At 39.5% G+C, this 18,623-nt stretch overlaps 1 protein-coding gene across 1 annotated transcript; it reads right to left on the reverse strand.

Moving 5' to 3' along the window:
- Window positions 1-2,424: 2,424 nt before the first annotated feature.
- Window positions 2,425-13,991, reverse strand: LOC120513250 (putative short-chain dehydrogenase/reductase family 42E member 2). Its single transcript, XM_039732462.1, has 12 exons — window positions 13,862-13,991; window positions 11,609-11,832; window positions 9,455-9,550; window positions 8,622-8,682; window positions 6,838-6,956; window positions 6,405-6,480; window positions 5,906-5,988; window positions 5,221-5,358; window positions 4,084-4,149; window positions 3,226-3,289; window positions 2,827-2,900; window positions 2,425-2,628 (listed from the first exon to the last, which is right to left on the reverse strand). The coding sequence occupies exons 2-12, from the start codon at window positions 11,825-11,827 to the stop codon at window positions 2,425-2,427; spliced, it is 1,200 nt and encodes a 399-aa protein (XP_039588396.1). The 5' UTR covers window positions 11,828-11,832; window positions 13,862-13,991.
- Window positions 13,992-18,623: the final 4,632 nt, after the last annotated feature.

Here is an 18,623-nt window from a genome sequence, read left to right on the forward strand (position 1 = left end):
TGCAGAACTTCTGAGACACCTGCAAAACAGCAGGAGTTCCCAAACAGGCACTAATAAGCAATTATGCACTAAGGTCCCTTTCCACCTGAGCCTCCCTGTGGTCATTTGAGCCAGGGAGGGTGTGAAAAGGGTCAGGAGCTGCAGAATTCCAGTTACCCATTCCAGGCAAAAGTTAAGCTTTGAACACGTTTACCTCTTTTGTTACAGCTGTACTATGTCTGAATGTTCATATTAAATTTTAATCACTTAAAGACACATTGCAGTTATGTTGGAGCAGGAGTAACTCAAACAAGAGCCAGCTTAAACTGAGACTCAGTAAAGACCCAAAGAAATAAGAGAGCTGGCTATTCCCAACTGGTACTGAGGATTGTTTTAAAATCTCAAAGACTGCATCTGTAAGAAAGATAAATAAATGTACTTAAGGCAATTATTGTTAATCAGTGCTGTTATAACAGTGATGTAAAAAGCATCCTACCCAAAACAACAAACCACAGGTTTGGTGTTACAGAACTGAAATGATGGGACTCCATGGGGACTTACAAGCACAAAGCCAGTGAATTCCTTGGTTAGTCCTTACTGAGGAGCATCCAAGCAAGGTCAGAGCCTGCACTCCTGTGAAAAGTGTTGGTGTAATCCAGGATGCATCCTGAGCTATTAGTCCAGGAAAAGTGATATGAAAGATTTATAAATAACTAATTTAGAAGCAAATTGAATGTTTGCATGCAGCTAAAATGCTGTCACTGGGAAGTAACTTTACACCTGTGGTTTTCTATTCTGCATTTCTAGGGAGTAAAGGCTTACATGGTACTGCCTGCCTGCAGCACTTACTGGCTCAGCTGCAGCTCTGTAGTGATAAATTTTGAATTTAACTGCTTTTAATCAAACCTGGATAAAGGTCTCATATATACAGAGCTTCTTTAAGCTTCCTGTCAATTGCCAGGAATAGGAGACAGGGCTGAGCAGTGCCCCTGCTAAAGGAAGATGTACAGTGGGAGCTCAATTTGTATGGACAAGGACAAATCTATAATCAATCCAACTCTACTGCTTTCACTGCACATAGAACTATTTGTTTAGTGAAGAGAAAAAAACCAAAAAACAGAGTAAAACAAATCTTTGCTTACACAAGCTGCAGTGGTAATTGTGCTTGCTCACACATTTTCCTGTGTCACTGTGTATTGTCTTTTACATGTAACCTTTATTCTTCTAGCATTGCTGTTGGTTCTCCTGCATATCCCTATAGATTTAGAGTGAGAGAATCTCTATAAACTTACTGTTCTTAAAAATCCTGTAAAATGCTAAGAAAAGGCAAAATGAATACAGAGAGGAGATAATCAGATGGCAGAGCTGTTCCATCGTTGTCTTCCATGACCCACTGTGGCCAGTCCAGCTCTCCTGATTCACGTGGGGTGCAGGAGAGGGAGCAGCTGCTCCCTGGTCAGAGCAAAGCTGGATCCCAAGGAAAAACTCCTAACATCTTTAAGGTTGGTCTGGGCTGTACATGTAGCACAGGTGGCTCACATGGTGCAATCCACCCAACAAGCAACTGATGTGAGACTTAAGAAAGGGGAAAAGAGAGAGCTTGGATTCTCACTCCTGTCTTGGTGCTTGGCTTCTCTGCTTACCCCAAAATGCAATTCCCTGAACACACAACGTGTGCCAGCAGTGCTACAGGGTTGTGGAGAAGGTGACTCCAGAGATCAGTAACAGCTGGCTGAACTCCTCCTTCCCACAAGCTCCTTAAAAACAGGAGGTTCAGTTATTTGGTTCAGTTATTATTTATTATTGCATTGAAATGATATTATTTGATTTACAAACACACATAATGATATTTATTACATTTTTACAAAGCTTCAGAACAATACAACTATTTTACATAAATATGATTTTCACTCCTCTAATCACCTACTATTTATAAATATTTACTTTCCATATTTTTCCACTGTTTCCCAGATCTCCGTAATTCCTCAGGCTGACAGTAGCTGTAGCCGTGGCTTCATCAGAAGAGTTGTTTAGTCACCCTTTTCTTCACTGGAGCTACTGGACTTGTTACAGCACTGTTGTCCTGTGACAGTTCCTCTTCTTCCACCTCCTCACCCTCTGAATTATCATTTTTAGAAAATGCTTCCCAGCATGAAACATCACTTAATGAAGAGCCATTAAAACTATTCCTGCACCCATTTGTGGTGACCTCCTTTGCTATAACACTGTGTTGCTCTTGGAGAACATTTCCTGATACATCCTATGTTTTCACTTTTCTAGTTGTTTTTTGTTTGGGTGTTTTTCTTTCTTAATGAGGTCAGAGAAGTGTCATCATAGTAATATGAATAACAAAGTCCAGAGTGGCTGAGGAATGTACTATGACCAGATAATTAATACTCAGAAACAAAATTAAGCTTTCTGGAACAGGTGAGTGGTTATTTGGTTTTAGAAGAAAGAAAGAATGATCAAACCTAACAAAATGCCAAAACCAAACACCATTTTAATGAACGTGTGATCTTCTTGGCAGGTAGGTCTTGTTTTTAGGTAATGATCCACGGAATCAGCGAATGAGAATTTCTTTGGTTTGTAACCGAGTTGATTTCGTGCCTTGTCTATTCGGAAAGTGTGAGTTACAGTGACATTCCACACCTAAAAGCCAAAAGGACACTTATGGTAGTGACTTTAATATCCAATTTTCTGGAACTTGGATGAAAATATATCAACAATGATATTACAATGAAAACACAAAACAGAGCTGCAATACAGACAATCCAAAGGGCGTATCGTGTCCTTAATGAGAATTTGAGTCAGAAATATATAAACATTATCTTTTTTTAATATATTTACCTCATTCCTTGTCAAGAAAGGTGTAAAGCTAAAAACTGGCTTTAGTATCAGGTGCAAATATTCCATCACAGTGGCTGTGAAACAAAAATTACTTAATGAGACATCTGGTTAACAATAAACTGAGACAATGCTGAGATTATACATCCTGTAATTCCTACTGGCAGAAGGCACTGTTTAATTTATAAAGTACATGATGAGTTTATGAATAGCCTTTAAACTTTATCTGCTATAATTAATCACATGGCACAAGTGATTATTCTCAATTAAAATAATGTTAATTAAAAAAATTCCTGCAGTTTGGGTCCCTGAATTTTACAAAACCACTATGTAGCTTCATAGGAATAAAAAAAAAAAATCAAACAACCCACAATAATTAAGAATGTATTTTATTTTTTTTACCTGCTATATGAGCCAGGAGAACAGGTATATGTATCCAAGGTTTCCTGTAGCCTAATTTTTCAAACTAAAAAGGGTATAAAAAGAAAGAATAACAGAGAACTTATACAAAGTTCAACATGTCAATGAGACATACATAAAAAAAAAAAGAATGTTGATAAGACTTGTATCTAAACTTTTTTTTTTCCAGCTCGTCTTCCTGTCCATACAGGTAGTAAGAAATGTAATTGAAGCCCACTACTCATTCTTTGGTGCCCACCTTCCACCCTTCATCTGCAATTGGACAGTAAAGGGGAGCAAAAGGCCATTTCCAAGGGGGAAGTGACCCAGACTGGAATACTGAACTACAGTTCAATACAGGCCATATTTTCTGCAGTCATTTCCTGTGCTGGCAAAAGCTTTGGCATTCTCCTAGAATCCCAGCCCGATATTTCTGAAAATACAGTGTTGTCCCTTTTCAGCTTCTAAGATTCTGACTGGGCTTCCCCTCTGTGCTGCAGCTGATGCCAGGACAAAGGGATAAGCAGGGGCTGTAAGAGTCCTGCCAGATGCCAGTGGCAGAGCTGGCCATGCACTGTGGGTTTCCTTCATGAAGTGCTCTGTCCTGCAGCAAGTTCTGGACTCCCAGCTAAATCCTCTCAAAACAATAAGGCCAAACTCCACCGTTACACATATCCAAAACTTAAGAGCTCTTAACACCAGTGGAACTTTGGGATATGCAGGGAAAACAGACTGAGTTTCATGTTAAGTAATTCAGTAATTTCTGTGCACTGAACTTGATTTACTTGGTCTGGTGTGTCAGTCAGTGACAGGACTTGTGCCCACACGGTGCTGGGAGCTGCAGGGCTGTGCAGTACCTACCAAAGGCACAATCCACTCAGAGAAGATGACATTTTCACCATCATGGATGTAATAAGCCTGGCCACTCTGGTAAAGAAGCAGAGAAAAACAGTGACAAAACTGTGCACAGGATGGCATTTTCTGTCTCTCTCATACCTGCCCACCTGTCATGTTTTTGTGAGCATGCACAAGGTGAGTGTACCCAGAGGAAATTGCCTTCACTGGGCTTCACTGTGGTGAAGCCCACACCATGGCAGGGCTCATGGTGATTAACCATGGTGTAGTGTAGATCAGTTTCCCTGTGTAGTAACCCAGCTGTTGGAGCAGTATGTTCTTCATGATGTGCTGGGCACAGAGTGACCTTTGTGAGTCCAGCAGAAGGGGCAGCACTGATGGCATTTAACAAACACAGCTCTGAGGTCGAGTTCCAATTGTGCTTTGTATGAGGAGTCTGCCCAGCTGGGAGTGCCAGGAACACCTGAGCACCCAAGCAAAGCTGGGACTCTGGGAATGGCATCAATCTAAAACAGCTGCATGGCTTCCAAGTGCTGAATTGAGAACACATGGAGAGGTGTTCACCTGTGCCAGTGCCTGTTGTCTGTATGTTCCTACCAATCTAAATGGATCTGGGACCTTCAGGAACTGTGAATGAAGAAGCTGCTGAAACGTTGTCAGTTCTGTAATTCACAGTCCTCAGGTTGATGTTGCAATTGTGAACAATAGAACAAAAAGAAAAACGTTTAAAAGTTGCCCATTAAAAATTGTCCAATCTCTTTTTGGAATTTTCAGCTCTGAAAATTCAACTGGAATGCCTCAGAATGGTTGCTCTAAATTTTATGCATCTAGGTCAGAACCTATTTTCAAGAGAATAACAGGATATAGAGATTTGTGTAATGGTGAATTAATGATATATTAAGCTAGTTAAAAATACAGTTTCCTCCAGTAACCCAGGAAATGATGTATTTTCAAACCAAACAAAAACATCATCAAAATATGAGTGAAATGTATTTGCATTTGCACTGTCTATGTGCCTCTGGAGCTACACACCATTTTTAGAGAATTTAGCATATGACTTTTTGGACACTCTTTGATCTCAAAACATCAAAAATTAAGCCTGTTTGAGAACTCAAGCTAGTGGTGATTATATTGTTTACTTACAGCTACGTAGCCCTTCTCAGAGGTGAGAGCCTCAGCAGCCAGTAAATGAGCTTGCACTAGATTTCCTATGTGAACCCAGTTCATCTGAACTTTGTGATTTCCAAACTTGAAGTTAAAAAGTCTCCGCTGGATATTTATCTGTAGAAACAGAAAATACAAGATAACTACATTATTGTAGAAACAGAAAACACGAGATAACTACATTATTCCTTTGTTATGCACTATAATATGATTTTGTCTCAACCCAAATACTTGGAATTTCCTGTATTTGTGTACAATTACAGCACAAGAAACCTGTCACAAGAAAAAACCCAACTAGTGGATGATTTTTGAAATCGAAGATGGAAATGCACTGATAGGCAGCAGCAAAATATAGTGACATTATATTTTTGGCAGAAACTAAAGTGCATATTTCAAAGACAATTTCCATTAAATGATAGGGATGCAAACCCAGTTCTTTTACCACAGCATTTCAGCCTTCCACTTTTCACTGAGAAGCCCAGCTTGGTCCTGGCCCACAGTGCTGCTTTCCTGCTATTTGTTACCCTGCACCACATCCCCTGTCCCCAGGCTTCCACCACATTCCTGCAGGAATGGTTAAGGACTGCAATCAAGGTACTACCACTTGTGTTATGCCCTTACAACTACTTGTGGTGTCCTCCAGAGCTGATTACAAAACACATACGGCTACTCGAGGCAGGTGCCGCTGCTCTTCTGGTCCGTAGATGCCCGGTGGGCGAAGCACACACGTGTGGAGCTTGTCCCCTCCTGGGAGAGAGAGCCACAGGTGGCTGTCAGACAGCTGTGATAGCAGCAAAAGGCTGATGCATACTGGCTGAATTTTACACTGTCAAAATTAAGGCTCATTTTGACCATTCTGAGTGGTTCAGATTCCCAGGAACTTGATTTCATTTCTGTGCGAAATTGAATTCAGTAGTCGTGACAGACCTGAGCTTAGCAGCCTGAAAAACCTTCTTGGGAATACAAGAAGAGCCCATTGGACAGTGCTTACAGTGCTGATAATTGGTATTATCAGAACAGCTGATTTATCCACTGATGAAAGGAATAGAGACAAACAAATTCTTATTTCAGTTAAAGTATACTATTGATAAATGAGCAACCAGAGAAAGGAATGCCCATTAGCACTCCTAATGATAGAAAAGCCCCAAATGCTTTATATGTACCTTTGAGCAAAGTTCCATTAGCAGCAAGAACCATTTGGTCTGCAATTGCCTTGGTTCTGGAATAATGATTAAATTGCTATAAGGAAGCAGAATAAGATAATTACTGAATCTGTAAAGGCAACCTTATTGTATGACTGACAACATTTCAATCTAGCCAGCTCATAGATATCAGCTGGGCAAAACAAAACCAGAAATAGTAAGATTTAGTAAATATACAGTTTGTTTATGACAAAAAAACCCCAAACCTTAGACTTTAGTGGCTCAAGTTTAGCTTTGGAGTGAATTTCAGTCCATTCATATTTATTTAATTCACTTTTTGTGCTGAATGTACTGAGAACATCCACAGTAACACAGCTGCTGCTCTCAGAACAGCCTTTACACAATCTACCCTTAGGAGCACAGTAAATGCCACACCATCCCATGGACACAGTACCTTTTCCAGTGGAAAATATGGTACAGTTTCTTCATCTCCTTCTTCAATAGGATTCCCTCCAAACACCACATTCACTGTACTGGTATATATCAGTCTAGGGATATTTCTTTGTTTGCAGACTACAGCGATACACAAAATAAATTATTTTAAAACAAAAATAAAGAGGGAGAAATAGCTGAACTGGCAGATTTTATTTTTGAAAACAAACATTACAAATATAGGAAAAAAGGTAATACTTTAATTTCAATATTACCTTATCATTTAATATAATATTATCTTCCATCACTGGATTGCAGTCACTGGGTAGAAGAATTATCTCAGTGGGAGGAAAATTCCTCCTTGAGAAACCTTTCTTTAAATATGTTCATTTTACAAACTGAACACAAAGGAGATGAGTAAGAATATTTGTTGTGGGCAGTGCTGTGGGAGCAGCCACTCCAAGGCCACTGAGGAGGGATACCCTTGAGCTGCCTCTTGCACCCCACTTTGATGGAACATGAAACACACAGGAGCGGGGGCCAGCTGTGCCCACATGCCACACAACTGCCTTTGTCTCAGTCTGTTCAGTGACAAATGATGTGTTAGCAGGAAAACATGCTCTGCCAGTGTATAATCAGTCGTGCTTTAAATACAAAGGAAATTAATGTTATTTGCAAAACAAAGACTTAATTATGGACTCCAGTCCTGTGTAGCTAAGACATTGTAGCTAAATTCTGCTGCATATCTGTCATTGCAAACTTGAATAATGTAAATTTCCTTCTCATTTAACAATATTTCTAAAGCTGAAGATAATTAAAATGCAAACTCAGGAATTTTTAGAATCTGCAGAGCAGTCTGTCCTGCTGGTTCATTGGCTCATTTTGAAAATAAGAAATGTTTATTGTTGTAAATATTTGGGAAAAAATACAGTAATAAAATGTATGATTAAAATGTAGATGAGCAGGTTCATGCTCCTCCCAGTGTCTTGGTTTGCTGGGAGCCTATGGAAATTTGACATGACATGTTTCTGTGGGTTTGCAGGTTGGGGAAGGAAGAAGGCAATATGTGGCAACTCTTCCTTCTAACTAGTTTTGAGATTTTTTTTGTCTACTATTCCATTTCTGCATTTTTTCAGTAATAACACACAGTCAGAATGAAAATCAGTCTAAATAAAAACTGATTTTGCCATTTTACTGCCTTTTTTTCTCATTTGGTTTTTGAGGGAAAAAGAAAGAGAAGGTAGCTTTGGTATTTACAGTACACTTGGAGAACATTCTTTCTAGAATTGAATATACTGAAAGAGATCTACTGGCATCTTCCAGAGACAGTAATTGAGAATCAGTGTATAATAAAAAGGGACCACAGTGAGCAGAAAGGATGGAAGGTTTTCTGTATTTATGTGATAAAATAATAGCTAAATATACTTACACATCTGTGGTGCCTGTTACCAAATGTTTATGACACAACAAACAGTACAACAGCTCTCATGTTATTTCCATGAGGAAAGAGGATAACACTTCTCCATTACACAGAGCAAAGGCAAAAAATAACCAGTACATGGAGGAGAGCTTTAGTTGGACTGCCAAGGAATGAAGTCCAGGTTGAAAATCTATCCCCAGTTCAAACCAGTGGCAAATCTACCAGCTTTAATGGGACCTGCACACTCAGGTTTACATCATACTCTGACAGGAGGCAGAGAGAGCCTCATTTTACTGCCTGATCTCCACAGGAAACTAAATCCAGTTAGAAAGTTTTTTAATTCATGATTTGGCTCTGATGCAGAGAAAGAAAATCTAGGTACCTACCATCAATTATTATTTTTGTGCCTCCAACATTTATGGATTCAATCTGATCTTTCTTTTGAAGCTAGAAATAGAATTTGCACAAGATTGAATTAATCAAACAAGTCACATTTACAATATTATGGTTACAACTGCCAGCTCTAGAATAGCTGAGGTCTTTCTGTGATACATGTTACAGTTCTGTCTGTTTGACATACAGTGATTTCTGACAGTTCTCATTTTTATTGTCTTGTTCAGTATATGAGCAAAGAAAGTTGAAAAATGAAAGATAAAATGCATCTAAAAGGAAATAATAATACTTCAATATTTTGTCACACTCCAGACAATCCATGATATGAAACAAGAATTATGGGCAGGGGTTATGCTCCCTGAAAGCTTTCACAAGTTCTTGTTCCAGTGGCAATCTGTCCTGTTCCTAGAAATAAATTAGTAGGTTCATGATTTTTTGATAACACCTTCTGTGACTATCACTGTAATTCAGCAGAACATATTGATTGTGGTCTGTTTCCTCATGACTGAGTTCACAAGAAGAAAATGCATCAGTATTAGTTTTAGAGCAATGCTGTCACTCTTCTGCAGATCAGAGAAAAAGGCTACATCTTCCTATACAAGATCTTTAAACTATGAGCTCATTTTTCTAGAATATTTTGTAGTACATTACTTTCACACTTTGACTTTATTATTTAAGGAATACCTCCCTTATTTCCTGTAGGGATGACTTGGCCTTTATAACAACTTCTGACATAAATATTGTAAAATTACATTCTTTGTAACAAGCAGACAGATTTTTCCTTCTCAAAAATAGCCAAAGAAAACTTTAGGAAAACGGTACTTGCTTGTTCCAATCCTGACATTCCACATGCAGCTACATGGAAAACACAGTCAACCCCTTCACATGCTTTGAACACTGCTTCATAATCCCTCACATCGCCCTGTAAAATGAGAAAAGAATGGAGTTTTGACAGGTAGAGCTCCTACATTCTCTATAGAACTGCATTAACTACAGCTACTATGGAAAATCTAAAGGTATTCTGGTCTGTTTTTCACAGACAATTAAATAAAATGTTATGAACAGGCAGAAAAAGCAATGACTAAGAATTTTGCCAGTATTTTGTTGCAAAACAAAGATGACTCTTGTTGGCTTCAATTATAATGCGTATTTTCACACTTAGTCCTGCAGCCTCCAGGCTGGCAAAACTTGTTTGACTTGAATGGGAGCAGCAAGTGCTCGAGGGCTGGAGAATCCAGCCCCAGGGACAGTAAATCACTGCAGGAAGGGCTCAGCTGTTTGCCTTGGAATCACCAAATATTTCAAAATATTAGATATTATATTATTTCCTGCAATGAAATGGATACAATAACATAGAGTAATTGATAGAATAATATTAAGAGCTAATCTAACCAGTCTTTAACTCTCAGATTTTTCCTCCTAAGGTTGCCAAAGTATTTCACAAATACAGCTGCCTTACACCTCCCACCCTCAATGCAATGCTACAGGAGATAACCAGTACAGACAATATTAACCATCTCCAAATCACTGCTCAAGGCTCAACCCTCTGAAGTCGCTTATTTACTAGGACTTCACAGTTCAATTTTCCAGGTAACTCTCCTATACTTTGTAATATTTATTCCTTTTAAATTGATTTATAAGAAAAACTCTGTTCTAGAAGATCATTTGTGAGAATCTTGAGTCCCCTTTAGAAGATGTAAATTGCCAACAGTCCACAAACTTAAATCAAATTATGTAGATTTATAGCATTTACAAATCAAACTTATGGTGTTTGAATGGTTCTTCAATAATACTTTATCCCTCTTCCATATTCTGTAAAAGTTGTTTATGAAATTGAACTTAAAAACATCCTGGGTCAGACAAGTTCTGCTTAGCCTGGTATTCTGCTCTCCCAGAATCATTCACCCCCCTCTGCCTCCCTTCCACCTGCCCCAGAGGGTGATGTAGCCCAAAGGAGAAAACCAGGCATGACAAAGTCAGCCTGCAGCACCAAGGTCCTGCCATCAGCTTCCCAGTTCTAGAGGGGGTGGCAAACACTCTTACAGTAAATGCTCAGGAAAGATCAGCTGAGCAATACCCTGGGTTTAGCCAGAATGTGTGTGACATGACAGGAGCACCCAGAAAGTGCCCCCAGAGCCCAAACCTGAGCACCTGGAGCAGTTGTGAGAGTAACAGGGGAATGTGTCCTCCTCACAAAGCAGTGAGCTGTCAAATGCTGGAGACCTCTTGTGTTCCTCCTTTTTCAGACACTACTTCCTTGAATTGTTCAAAATCAAAAAGAATCAGTGCTCATACGTGGGTGCTGCAGGAAGAGCATGAACAGGTCAAGCAAATGTGGGGCTTTCCCCAGAATGCTCTTCTAGTCTTGAAGCATTTTCATTCAGAAGATTTCTTGAACCTAATTTAATTTATCTATTCAGCAGTTTCCAATGGAGGTACATTTTTCTTGAGGCTTGGTACATGCCTTTTACCCACTGCACACAAAGCCACATCCTTTTGTTTGTACTGAGCTGACTCCTCATTCCTGGTGGCCCTTCCTTCTTGTACTGGAAGGACAGTGGACAATGCCACTCACAGCCTGCAGAGCCCTCCCACTCCTGAGTCACCTCTTTCCCAGCCTGGAAATCCCAGTTTCCTCAGTCATTCTCTGCATGGCAGTAGTTTGGCATTTGTGATTCCTGTTATTGCCCTGTCTTGGCTCTCACCTTTTTACTTGAAATAATTCCCCAGAGCAGGAACCTTTGTCCCTTCATTGTTCAGTTGCCCCGGGGTGCTGCATGGCACCTCCCAGCAGAGCATCACTGGTGACACTGGAGACACTGGGACCCTGTTTGCCATCCCTTAATCAGGTACTTATGCATGCAAGGACCTTTTACCACGGCTTCTTCTTGTCCTGAAAGGCTTTTCCATAAATGTTTTAATCAAAGGTCCTTAAGAAGAAGCCTTGGTAATGAGCATCAGACACGGAGCTCCAACATACCTTGAAAAAATCCGCTCCGTGTGGAATTTCCCATTGAGGTTTCCGAAGGTCAAACAGCACAACAGCAATTCCTGAGCTGACAAGGGCACATCCCAGATTGTATCCCAGGTAGCCCCCACCTCCTGTCACCATTGTCCTGTTGCTCCTGGGAGCCAGCAGCCCAGCAGGCTCTGTCACTTGTGGGCTGCTGTGGAGCTCTTCCGTGGATCCCTCTGGCATCACGACTGCAACAGAGAAAGTCTCTTGAAAATTCCTGCATAATGCTTTGAGCTCTGGGTAATTTCAATTACTTTCACATGCTCCCATACTAGTTTTATTATCCCAGTATGTTTAAAATGTATAAATTCATAATTTTGGTGATGGGTTTTCTAAGTATAATGTTTAATGAGTCTGAAAACTTTTATATTCCAAGATTTAGTCTTTTCCTCATATCCCCATATTTCATATAATATAGAAATGAAGAGAAATTGCAAGATTTTAGAGCCACTATAATTACCTAACCTTAACAGCTATGATGATATTTTTTAACACTTGGTTTAATCAAACATTTTATCCTTGAAAACTCATTAACTTCTGATATATTAATGCCAAATTGATGTTATCCTACTAGTCAGGAAAATAAACCAAGACATTAGATAAGCAATATAAGAAAGGATTCATTCTAGTTTTAAAATCAACTTTATTTCATGTTTGGGTCTTTAGCAATGAAAAAAGTTTGTTACCATTTTAAGTTTTTCTGGTTATAAATTAAATATATTTAGTTTTCTGTCCAGTTCTCACTAACTTTTGGCCATATTGTTCTCAGTAGGACATTCATAGACAGCCAAACCAACAAGGGGCAGAAAAGACAGGCCATCTGCCCTGTGGGTTCATCTAGTTGGGAAAACTGATTAGAATATCATTCTAGGATAACAACTGCATGGGAGTTACCCATCTGTACAGCTTATTCTTTATTGCAAATTAGTTTATTCAACATTAATCACTTGGACACAAAATTTAATTTTCCTGCACAGAGAGCCCCTGTTGTCCTGATTCCATGCTTGGCCTTTGCACATTGGGATCTGGGCTCTTACACCCCAAACAAAAATCCAGAAGAAATCTAGAATCAGTCATGTCACCATAAAGTGGGAGTCCAGCTGGGTGCCTGCAGCCTAGTACAGGAATATGGACCCAATCTCTGCAGATTATTTTGTTTTTCTCACAGTTGGAGAGCTCCCATATGAGAGGAGCCTCACAGTTAAGTACAGTTTGCTCTCAGCCATTTACACCAGGCTTCAGCAGAGCCCAGGCAGAAACGGGGCAGGGCTGGGAGCTGGCAGCTCTGTCACTTCCAGGTGACAAAAAAATCTAGAAAACTAACACAAAATGCAGCCACAGCACACAAAATTATGGATTACTTTAGCCATTGCCTACTTAATATTTTATAATTTTGTTTGTGATATTCTTCTTATTTTATATGTTGGGTTTTAGATTTCAGACACAGGAAAGGACCACATTGTCTATGCTGTTACATGGTTTTAACACCAATGTCAGCTCACTCAATTCAGTAAACTGAGTGGCATAACAGTGTAAAACACAAGCTGCTTATGTTGAAAAACATCCTGACACTTCAAAAATGAAAAATAATCCATGTTTCCGAACAAAATTTAAATTACAACTAATGTAATACAACTAAAACAAGTATGCTGTCCTGTTCAAGCAAGGAAACATAAATTTGTATCTCTAGAGTATGCTATGCAGGAGTCTTAAGCAACATAAAATTTGCCTTCTGAGAAAAAGCATCTTTTCATAAACTGTAAGTAGAAGTAAAGTCAAGCTTATCACATATATTATAAAAAGACATTTGAGAAATTGTATATATTTGAATATTTCTCATTAATGCCTCCTTAAGGTTTTAGAAAGCTGGATGTTGCATTAAAAAGTTTAAAATTTTCTAGAAATCTCTTTTTTAAAAAGCACTAATAGCATTAGTATATTAATCTGCTTCAGGGATTTAGAAAATTGTTTTCAAATTTTGAACATAAGTAATTTTCTTTTTGAAAATGCTTCTTTTCAGAAGCAGTACCTTTCTTTGTTCTCTGAATTTATAGGAGCTATTCTTATTGATTAATGTATTCTGCATGATGAGCATAGTCACATCTCATGCAGCACATGTGGTGTGAGTTGCTCTTAGCTCCCCTTAAATTACTTCCCATAAAAAGTTCCAGTCAAACACATCAGGTTGTTAAAAACAGCTAAAGAAGTAGTAAGTACCCTTGGTGGAATCCTGCTGTCAGAGCTCTCCCAGGCCTTCCTGTGCAGGTGGGAGGGTGAGATGTCTCTGTGCTGGACAATTCGTGACTCAGGGGCATCGGGTGCTCTCAGGCAGACAGAGGAGTTCCCGTGTGCTCAGGCCTTTTGCTCTTCCCGCTCCTTTGTAGCTGGTGCTTGGCTGGGAGCCAAAAAAGGGCAGGGCTTAATTGGTACATAATTACGTTCCTTTTCAGGAAAAAAATTAAAAATTCTCCACATCAGACCATTAACAGGATGGTAGCTCTCACTTACCTGGTAAAAGACACTACACAACACAAATAAACCATTGGTACCATCATTCTGTAGATAAGCTGCTAGAGAAGGAACAAAAGTCCTGTTTGGCAGTGCTACTCAGCACTTTCATTCTGACTTTTATATCTCCATCCCCAACCCAATTTTGTATTTGCAGAGAGGCTTAACTGTAAGCACATGGGTTGTTCTCTGGCTTCCAAGATGAGTATGAAGGTAAAAAATACCTTGTACATAACAGAACAGGAAAAGGTGAGGTACTGTTAAATAATGCATTTTAAATGAATGATGAATCCATGAAATTATTAATAATTATAGATGTGCTCTGTCCTAAGATTTTAAGCACTTTTAAAACATATGCTTTTGCGAGTTAAACAATGAGAAATCAAAGCCAACATTTTTAAATGGGTGTGTCTGAAATTAAGTCTCAAAACAGTAGTTAAGATGCTAAAGAAACACTCCCACATCTAAATATAAATTACTACAATTTTCAGTGTTTTCATATTGGAAATATCTCAAGTGCATAGGTAACCAGTTGCAATTTAAATGTAATTTAATGTAATTTAATGTTCATGTGCTGACAAGAACTCAAACTGACACCTAGGCAAATGTATTTTGACATGACGTGTATGTTCTGAAGTCCCTATCATTGGCATTAGAACCAGAATATTGAACCTGTCAAATTAATCTGCACTTCTTGGACTGCTGAGTGAGTGACAAGCTCAGCTGACAGGAAAATCCCCAAGAACACCAAACTGTCTGTTTTGAGCTGTCCACAGCCCTGACAGCTTTTACCATTTAATGCAAGAAATAAAGTGCCTGTTCTATCCCTGAACTATTCCAGAGCTCCTTCCCAAGTCAAAGCAGTTTGTCAACTTATCCAAAGGATATCAATCCCTCACTCTTCAGTGAAATTTAACAAAGAGCATTTTAACTTGGCTTTGGTTTCCACCTTGGCAAGGAGGGGGCACCTCAGAGGAGTTTTCAGAATTGGTATTTTGTACCTGTCCTGTTATGCTTATTCTCTTACCTTTAGTAAAGAAGGATGGTCATATTTTATTCAATGCATCCTGCTAAGTATTTCTGAAAGAAACAGAAGCTAAAGTCACAAGGAGAAAACTGCTGCATTAGGATTGGAGCTCGCTTTTGGTCTTGAATCACAACTCTATACTGCCTTTTCTACTTTTTCTCCTATGACCATTGATAGTTCATGTAGCCACATAGAAACAAACAAAACATCCAGTACTTATGGTAGATGACTACAAAACACAACAGGAAGGCATCAGGGAGTTTGTCCATTTATTTCAATGGAGGAGGTCCACATTTCTGAAATGTTTGGCTTATCAAAATGTTACTGACATCCAGACTGTAAAGCGATGTTGAAATGTGAAGAATCTTGTTACCACAACAGAAATGTAATTGCACTGATTCATAGAGGAACCCAGGACACTTGCACAAGTTCATTTCAAATCACATGCTGCTAGAGCAAGCCTGAATTGAGCAAGGAGCATTTGGCATAAGACAGACAAGACAATCTCTGTCCCCAGCATACAAAGGCTGGTCCCTGGGCTGGTTCTGGACACTGCTGGGTGCTGGCCCCAGAGGGTTTCATACCATGGCCCAGAAGGCAGAAGTGTGGGACCAGGTCCATGTCCTGGTCACTGGCAGGTCCTGTGAACTTCACAGCTCTGCACTCCCAGACCACAGAACCGGAGCTGTGCTCCAGCTCTGGGGTAACCTGAAGAATGGTTTTCAAGTGTGGAAGATCTTATGCAGAAAGGAGCCTTTAACAGAATAACCAGAGCATGAAGGGCTTGACAGAGGCGTGAGCTAAGATGACAGCCAGATATTTGGTGTGAGTCACAGGCAGGAGGGGATGTTCTGGAGTGCCCAAGGGCAGAGAAATAGCAGAAAATCAGAAGAGACTAAGCTCTCTCTTAATCCTACTCAAGGGTTTTGCTGAAATACCTGCCATACAAAAATACCCTCTCTTCAGCTAACTTATTAAAAATTTCTGCATCTAAGCCCTAAATTAGTAGAGTTGTCCAAGCTTGCTGTGTGTCTGAGCACCTGCTCGTGCACTTGCTCACATGCAGATGCCCATCAGAGGCACTGACACAGCCTGTGAACTCAGAGTGGTGAGACTTGTTTGGACAGGGCTCAGAGTGCTGATTCCCTCTGCAGCCCCAGAGCAGTCTGGGCAGAGCTGTTGCAGGGTGTAAGTATTTTTGAGAACTTAACTTACTAAGAGAACTTATCTCTTTGTGACTACAAAAACAACCACCCTCATAACAAGGAGGTCTAAAACAGCAGAGAGATGAGAGAAGGGAAGTGACTACAGCAAGATATTCACCCTTTATGTTAGAGAGGAGAGAAAATGTTAAAAACCATTTAAATCAGGTCTTGCAATGTTAATGGAAGAGAAAAATAGAGCTTCCCTCTAATTATGTCTAGCTGTGCTTAGAATTTTTAGTCAAAAAGATTAATCATGGGATCTGAATTTGGGAAACTTCAGAATATTTTCCATATAACCAAATGCTAAACATTGGTACATATCAAACATTTCTAAGGCATGAAGTCATCCTTAAGAAAGTTTACCAACACAATATTGTACAACAACAACAAATGCAATGTAAAAGACCAAAATTGTTATGATAACACAACATTCTTCACATTCCTTTCTAAGTTAGAGGAGTAAGACACAGAGGCAAAGCAACTTACCCATGTCATGCTCCCAGTCAGGGCCAGAAGGGAAAGGAAGATGCAGATCCTTGCTGCAAAGCTAAGAGATCAGGTTCTTCTTAAATCCCTCCATTCTTCATTAACATACATAAATATTCTCACTCTATCCTTCCTTTTTCCTGTTTCTTTGTGTATTTGTGTTACAGTTCTGCATATTTCACTTTCCTCATGAAGGAATAAAGCACACATAAATACAGCCTTGGAATGTGCCCCATAAAATGCTTTTCAAATGACTTTGTTCTCATTTCCTTTGCATTCGTGGTTACTTTGCATGTTACACAGATTGATTTACAGGTCAAATGAAATGATAACTCTGAGCCTGCATTGCCAAGTCAGGATGGAATTACAGGAAGAAACAAAGCAACTTCTCACAGCAGCAATGAACATCCCTGTAGCAGCCCTTGGGTCTTGTTAAAGAAGAGGACAGTTTATGCAATATTTGAAGGGAAGAAATACAAATGCATCTTAAATAAAAACACTGCATTACATTGTACTGAACAAAGACACATTTCTATACAGTTAGCAGGGATCACAGCTTGGCTTGCTACACATGGTAATCATAGAGACAACAAAAGTGTTGAATGGTTGAATGAACTATACAAATGCATGTTTGAAAGAAATTATAACACCAATTCCAACAGGTTTGTTATTTGCTAATTCTTACTGTATTTAGAAAAGCCTTGGTACCACATTGAGAGTGGCCACAGTGACAGAGGCAGCCCATGTCACTGAAAGGAGATAAACTTGTGGCTTACAAGGTCTGCCTAAGATACTTATCAAATTCTGGGTAGAATTTAAGATTCTAACTGAAGAACTCTCATGTGATATGATTCAGAGATTGTCAGACTCCTTTTGAATTCCTTCTGCCAGCACATTCACTACCTCAAACCTAAATTATCATTGTTATAACAGAGACAGGGAGGAAAAGGGGTATTTTCTGATGCTGGCAAATTTCTGGAGTTGCATTTTCCCTTCTTCCTCTCTCTTCCTTTTACTTCTTTATTTAAACTAATCAGCAAGCAAATATCTCATAAGCATCTTTTGAGATGGTTTCACAAAGGACCAAAGTTCAATGGAATGAAATATACATCTGATTTAGATGCATTAAAGTGATTCCATGAACATTCCAGTGACTTAGTTGTATTAACATATTTGGGTGCCTAAAGTCTTGGAAGTTTGCAGTTACAAATCTAGATACATGCTGACAGTATACTGACAACATACTTATAAGGCACAGAGAAATTCTTACTGAACAGAATTCTAAAGGACACAACACACACTGCCATTACCTTCCTTTGAAGCAGCATGAACTGCTGGGGATGACTCAAATTCAGGCACATTTGGATGGAGGAATTTGTCACTCTGCCAAGCTGTCCCACCCTTGTTCTGGAAGCTGTCCCCTGAAGCAGTGATGGCTGAACCACGCATGAAGGAGTTCCTGGACTGCCAGTCCTTGCTAAGGGTCATGAACATCTGCACCAGTTAACCCAGCTCAGCAGCTGGAAACTGGAAATTATGGCAGCACATGAGCTGCTCCACACAGAAGTTCCCAAGTCCTGCTGTGAAAGCAGCACTCTCCTGAAGGGGGCTGCACACACACATGGAGGTAACAACTGGTTCAGCCATTTGTCCTTAATTCATTGCTCACAAATCAGCATATTCAGTGAGTCACAGCAATGACATGACTTACAAACGAGCTGGCAGAAAAATATGCATTTGGTCAATTATAAAA

The sequence above is a fragment of the Passer montanus genome, unplaced genomic scaffold (genome assembly GCF_014805655.1).
Source record: "Passer montanus isolate IOZ18808 unplaced genomic scaffold, ASM1480565v1 scaffold8, whole genome shotgun sequence".
Taxonomy (NCBI): domain Eukaryota; kingdom Metazoa; phylum Chordata; class Aves; order Passeriformes; family Passeridae; genus Passer; species Passer montanus.